The sequence below is a fragment of the Lepidothrix coronata genome, unplaced genomic scaffold, assembly GCF_001604755.1.
Source record: "Lepidothrix coronata isolate B3197 unplaced genomic scaffold, Lepidothrix_coronata-1.0 Scaffold4, whole genome shotgun sequence".
In the NCBI taxonomy this organism is placed as follows: Eukaryota; Metazoa; Chordata; class Aves; order Passeriformes; family Pipridae; genus Lepidothrix; species Lepidothrix coronata.
In genome coordinates this window covers 2884277-2891500 of record NW_016690184.1, presented here as the reverse complement: position 1 = coordinate 2891500, position 7224 = coordinate 2884277, and the positions used below count along the sequence as shown (strand labels likewise).

The following is a 7224-nucleotide window of genomic DNA, read 5'->3' as shown; positions in this document are numbered from 1 at the left end:
TCACAGAAAGGGATTCAGAGTGTGGATGGCTATCATCAAGATGGGAAGAACTTCAAACACAACTCTGTACTCAGCTCCCTTTTTTTTTTTTTTTCATTTATGATAGGGTTTTAGCTAAACTCTAACTCAAGAACAAATATTCTCATGAATATTTCATGACACCCCACCTGGAGTATTGTATTCAGCTCTGGGGTCCCCAATATAAGATAGACTTAGACCTGTTGGAGCAACTGCAGAGAAGGGTGACAAAGATGATCAGAGGGCTGAAGCACCTCTACTATGAAGTCAGACTGAGAGAACTGGGGTTGTTCAGCCTGGAGAAGAGAAGGCTTCTGGGACACCATATAGCAGCCTTCCAGTACCTAAGGAGGCCTACAAGAGAGTTGGAGATGTACTTTTTACAAGAATGTGTAGTGATAGGACACATGGTGATGCCTTTAAGCTGAAAGAGTGTAGGTTTAGATTAGATATAGGAAGAAATCTTTTTTGATGAGGGTGGTAAAACCCTGGAACAGATTGCCCAGAGAAGTTGCAAATGTCCCATCCCTGGAAGTGTTCAAGGCCAGGTTGGATGGGGCTCTAAGCAACCCGGTCTAGTGGGAGGAGTCCCTGACCACGGCAGGGAGTTGGAACGAGATGATCACTAATGTCTGTTCCAAAGGTATTTTGTGATTCTATGATTTGTGGCCAGTAAATAACAACATAATAATCATCATCATCATCCATCATCATCCATCATCATCATCATTACAATGTAATTTAATTTCCTTAGAGATTTTCTATACTATCACAGGTAAAAATATTGTCTCAAATATTGTATGAAGCAGCTAAGTGAAAAGAACAGATGGGGGAATGCCTTCCCAACCATATAACGGAAGCATGCTGTGTTTTCAAGATGTTATAGGTATCATCAGTTGCCAAACTTGGGAACAGGAAGGGATCTTTCCCTGCAGGCATTTTTTTTTTACCTTTGCCTTCAAGAGATGTCTTCAGGTTAGTAAGAGAAGGATTTTAAACTTCTGTGAGTTGTAATGTTTTAATGAATATCTATGGTAGACAAAATTCTGAATGAATGCAGCTCCAGCAATTAGTTATTAATTTAGCATTACTGCTGGTGAGAACCTACTGCTCTGTGGAAAGACAAGAAGACATTCTGGTATTCTCACTTGTCCAGTGTATCCTTGCTCTCCCTTAGAGCCAGAGATGACTTGAATCCTGGGGATCAGGGTAATAAGGCACTTTTCTGAATTATTTGGCATAAATGTTATTAGCAGAGTAGATTCAATGAATGACTGATAGAGAGGGGAGAGTGGGGTTGCTGGGGAAATACGGCAGTCAGACAGTCTCATAGAATTCAAAAGTAGTTGTGATCTTGAATCCTAAAATGCATGTCAATAGTAGTGTTTATCTCTCCTGTATGTTTTTGTGATTGCCAGAGCATACCTATTCTAAAGTCTTCCTGGGAATTTCTACAGCATCTGTATTTCTGTTCAACATAATTAGAATGAATTTTATTTGATCTGACAGCTAACTGTTAGTGCTGAGACTTAATGAAAAAGATACCTGTACACCTTTAGGGAAAAAATGACCGGGGGTAGAGGGCACCTAGCTAGGGTTACCATAGCCAGCAGCAACAAGGATCCAAATTGTCCAGACCAATAATTTTGGTCATGTTTTGAATATCAGACTGCATGAATGAGTCTAAACTAATCTTTGGTAATAGCGAGAAAAAAGCTGTAAAGCTGTTGCATGTTGACTGTTCATTTAGCAAAATTCAAGGTTCAACTAAATTAGTCAGTGTTTTACAAAATCTAATAATGGAGTGCATATTATGCAGCAGAAATGCTTTCTGTGGACAGACTAATTCCCATTTGTTACAGTCTGTCTTTTTGTTCCTACATAAAGGGATAATTTAGGAATGCAATGGTAAACTATCTAAAATGGGAAAACAAGATACAGGTGCTCAGTTTTGAGACATTCCTGTCTAACCAGCTTAAGATATATGATAAGGCTACCAGTTTGGATGTCATCTTTTTCCCTCTTTCTTTCCTTTGAATGGAGACACAAGTTTTCTATAACAGTACCCACACAGTCACAGGTCTTTTCTTATTTATAATCCATTGCAAAGGCCCTTAAAACTACGTCTGTATTTCTGCATGTATTAGAGATAATAGGGACAGAGAGTATGGTGTTGAGTAGTCTTAGTCTAGCTGTGTTTACATTACATAGCAGCTGGCTTTGAGTTTTATCTGTGGCTCTTGGATAAAAATTGGTTTTGTCATGTTTATTTGTTTTTCTTTCAAATTATCTATATTGAGGTGAATGTTCCATTGGAACCCACTAGAACAACCTTTTTTTTTTTTTAACTATGAAACTATGACTCTGCAGTAGTAAGTCAAACGTCCAAGACTATTCTCTGGCACCATCTACCATGTAATGTTCTCTATGAATACTAAATTATTCTAAATTCTCTTAGTCTCCCAAGTAAGAATTCTACAATCAAATTGTCTACTGTAAATGGCACCCAGATGGTGCTGGTTCCCTAATGACCCTCAAAAACGTTTTGGAGAGGCAAAGGTTGTCCAGACTAAAATAGTGAAGGTCATTCTAAAAATTAATCCATATAGAAGCTGGAAATTTGTCACCCAGGAATATTCCCGCAAATGCCTAATATAGTAAGGTGGGCATAGCCTGAGTGTTTGTCTTGTATGGATATAGAGAGACATGTGAGAGGTTGAGGGTGTAGAGATTGCTGGAAGAGTGTTAAAAGGAAAAGGACAGAGGGAGCCAAACTTGACACAGCCTTGTCCATACTGCATACTTAGCATCTCATCCTCAGAACCACATCCATGTCATTCTATCATTTGTTATCAGAACTGTGGAAGGGCATTGTCTCAGAGAATGCCAGCTGGCACTGCTCAGGGACAAAGTAGAGAAAGTGTTAAACATTTAAGTAGTATGTCCAATCACTCTGGCTTGATCTCACCTCCAGACTCTATTCTATTTTGCAGTCAAGCTGCTTTGAGGTATCTAAATAGCAGCATTTTGGACACATCATACTATCTCAATTCCCTTCATCAGGATGTCTTACTGAGTGAAGGAATCTGGGCGGCCCTTTGAACATTTTATAGCTTTTTTATTTTGTTTTACCTTAGAGAGATGGACACACTAAGTGCAAGGACACAGGAAAGCCTACAGGCATAATCAGAGGAATCATAAAACAGGGAGGTGAGATGGGGTTAGTCTGAGTCCATACTTCTAAAACACAGTAGCAACTGGCACAGTATTGTTACCACTCTCACTTCCTCAGCAGTCACTCCTAAAGGCCTCATCCTCTCCTTTTTACAAACAAATATATTTTCCTGCATTCTAATAGTAATTCTAAAAATATTAGACCATGAAGCAACAATATTGCAAACAAGTCAAGACAAAGGTGTAAGCATTTTACATACACAATGACACAAAGCTGGGAGGAGCGGCTGGTAGCCCAGAGTGCTGTGCAGCCCTTCAGAAGGACCTCAACAGCTTGGAGAGACGGGCAGAGAAGAACCTTCTGAAATTCAACAAAGGCAAGTGCAGGGTCCTGTACCCAGTGAAGAATAACCCTGGGCACCAGTACAGGCTGGAAAGCAGCTCTGTGGAGAAGGACCCGGGGGTCCTCCTGGTGGACAACAAGCTGTCCATGATCCAGCAGTGTGTCCTTGTGGCCAAGAAGGCCAATGGTATTCTGGAGTGCATTAGGAAGAGAAGGTTGAGGGAGGTGATCCTGCCCCTCTACTAAGCCCTGGTGAGGCAAATCTGGAGTGCTGTGCCTAGTTCAGGAGAGACACAGAGCTCCTGGAGTGGGTCCAGTGGAGGGCAACAAAAATGATTAAGGGACTTGAACACCTCTCTTATAAGGAAAAGCTAAGGGACCTGGGCCTGTTCAGCCTCAAGAAAAGATGTCTGAGAGGGGAGCTCATCACTGTATGTATGTATCTGAAGGGAGGGTGTCAAGAAGATGGAGTCAGGCTCTTCTTGGTGATGCCAAGCAACAGGACAAGAAGCAATGGGTGGAAACTGATGCACAGGAAGTCTCACCTGACCATGAGGAAGAACTTCTTTACTATGCGGGTGACCACACACTGGAACAAGATTGCCCAGAGAGGTTGTGGAGTCTCCTTCACTGCAGATATTCAAGAACATTGCAATCCTGTGCAATGTGTTCTAGGATGACCCTGCTTGAGCAGGGAGGTTGGACCAGATGACCCACTGTGGTGCCTTCCAACCTTACCCATTCTGTGATTCTTTGAAACCATGTGAGTCAAGAGAAAATACGTAATGGGTGGCCTGACTCTTGAGAGTAGAATGTACACTGCATTGTTGGTGTTTATTTGGTGTCAGATTATGTTCCTGAGTGATAGGAAGAATGTTTTAGTACCTGTTTACAGAGAATGCTCTGATTGTGAACAGCATGACATTTCTATGTTTCAATAAAGGAAAGTCAAATTTAAAATTCTTTATATCACTATAATTATAAAACTTCCAAGCATATTGCTTGAATTTAATTTTAGAATTGCTCGCTCATCAGAATTTTGCTATTATTTCTTCTTACTTTCTATGCATTTATCCCAAAACATATTTAGGGTAATATTTTAATTTTATTTTCCTTAAAATTTCCTGTGTGAATCTTTCTCCGGTGCATTATTTGAGATATTACATGAGGACTTAAGGTAGCTATAGTCTTCGGGCCAAAATGACTTAAGAGATTAAGGCACGATGCTAAACTACCAAGAAGCCACCATCAAACATGGAGGATCAGTATTTCAGCAAAAGCAGGTCACCAAAGCAAACCCTTCTTCCTTGCAAGTCTCCTATGACCACTGCTATGGCTAGTTCTGCCTCTTTCTTTTCTACGAACTAGAATTTGAAATCTGGAAGTACATGTGTGTGCTTACAGCCCAAATAATAGTAAAAATTGCTTTTGTTTGCGCGTGCAGACAGGGTAATTTTTGAATTTATGGTTGATATATACTGATTGTTGGCTTTCAAATTTATCTCAAGATCTGTAGGTTTCTTGCAAATATATTTGTTCAGTTTCTCTGGAGACACACATAATGAATTGTATCAAACTACTTCTGTGCACGAACAGACAACCTATGTAAAAATCCCAAACCCATAAATTACGAACATTCCCTTGAAAACTAACTGTTGTATTCCTTCTGTAGGGATCAGAGAAAAAAACTGCTCAAATAAACAAAACTCTGAGAGAACAATCATACTGACTGAGGTAGAACAAAATGGTCATTAACTATCACAACTAAACGTTCTCACTCAAAAGGGTCTAGAGTCTGAAACTGTGGATATCCAGCCTAAAGAACCTTCCATGGACCTGATTTTTATTTAGCACGTGATCCATTAGCTTTGACACCTTCAGCACTTTATCATTCAAAATTTGACACATTCATAATCACTACTTGGATGTGAAACTCATATGGCAGTAAATTAGTATTGAAGAGAGATAAAAGAATTATCGAGAATCTTTTGAACAAAGCAACCTTCTGCTACCTGATGTAGCCTGTTCTACAAAAGTGTCACACTTTTTCAATAGGTAGAGAGCCAGCAACAGAAAAAAAAAACCCAACAAAACAAATCCAGATGAAAATGAAGAGGCAAAGAATTTAAAAACTGAAATCATGATGGTTAATATTGCAATATGACAGTTTGATCTCAGAACATTTTGCAAACAAGTTGCACCAAAGTAGTTTTAATGAATTGTTCATCATGTTCTGTACAGTACCAATTGAAAAACCCTATCACATCTACTATGTCAGAAGGCTAAAATCTGCTAAAATGAACACATTTACTTTTAGAAAAATGCTTTTAATAATCAGGAATAATTCAGTAAAACTTACTTCAAAGTCAAGGTCCGAATAACGTGATTTTCTTCTCTATTAAGCAGTAAAAAAAAAAGAAGAAAGAGGTTGTATTAACAAGGGGACTATTCACCAAATCATATTAATGAGTCTAAATAACATTTCTGTTTTCCTATCAGGTATATATTAGGTATTCTGTAAGCGGAGGTAGATTTTATCTTGATAATTTAAAATTAATGCGTGACTTTGCATGGTTTATTAGACCAATATCATATTATTTTCCCTGAAATAAACCAGACTGCATTTCACTGGGATGCATGATGTGCATGTTATTTGCATGCAATTGAACCTGTTGGTGTATAAAATATATCTATTTCTATACTTTTGTGGTATTTGAAAATTATTTATACTTTTTACACAGCTACCTATACATATCTATGATTTAGGTTTTTATAGGTATACAGAAATTGATCCTTTCCTACATCAGGCTTGGTACATTGGTACAACTCCATTGATTTTAATGGAATAAATGATAGCAAAATCAAGCCAAAGCCATCTACACTTGCCACAGCTTCAGCTTGTTTGTTTGCAATGACAATCTGGATGGAGAAAGCAATGATTTTGTTTTAAACTTATGATAAATCTGATTCAAAGCATCTGATATAAAGCAAAAATGATTTACTAGTGAAGTAATCACTTGAATAAAATGCAACAGAATATGATTGCTCAGACATATCACAAATAATTTAGCACAGAATTTTTTAGATTATAAACAAAACCAATTATAAAGCCAAATTATATCAAAAAGAAGCAGAAATACTATAAATAAGAGATAGAAATATCTTTTTTCTCTTCTGAGGCTGGAAATTAAATATCTTGCAATAGATTAAAGAGATGTAGAAAGAAGAAGGTAGGTTGCAAAAGCTGAAAAGAGTGCAAAAACCATGAGATTGGAAACAAATCATCTTCAGGAAGGAGACTACCCCAAAAAACCCAAAAAGGCTTACTGCTACAATTTAACCCTAATTTTTGTGGTAGGGTAGGCTGGCTTAAGTCATGGTAAAGGAACTTTTTCAAATTGCACCTAATTTCTTCAGTGAGATACAAATCAAAGTCACCAAGTCAAGAAGAATAGTGCTTCTGACTTCGATTTTATTTGGTTTAAAAAACCCCCAGGTTTTAGTAAGCTGTTTGGTTTTCCTGAAACTGAAAGGAATGATTTTACAAATCTTTCGTTTGTAGAGAGCAGATGATGTTTGGTCCCCGAGCCCTTGATAATACCACTTTGTTACATGTTGCCTGGTTTTGCAGTAAAAGTTTAATGCTCCAATCCACAATAATATGAAGAGTATCTCTGTATCACATTGAC

The 7224-nt window shown here is 38.1% G+C and overlaps 1 protein-coding gene across 10 annotated transcripts in view; it reads right to left on the bottom strand.

Annotated features, from left to right (window-relative positions):
- ADGRB3 (adhesion G protein-coupled receptor B3) overlaps positions 1–7224 on the bottom strand; it is a 463874-nt gene that overhangs the window by 4938 nt on the left and 451712 nt on the right. For 9 of the 10 annotated variants that reach the window (XM_017825573.1, XM_017825611.1, XM_017825601.1 and 6 more), the window contains one exon: positions 5895–5930. The exons of the other annotated variant lie outside the window; for it this stretch is intronic. In XM_017825573.1, the coding sequence (XP_017681062.1) occupies positions 5895–5930 (36 nt within the window). The remainder of the gene's footprint in view (positions 1–5894; positions 5931–7224) is intronic. 10 annotated transcript variants of the gene reach the window in all.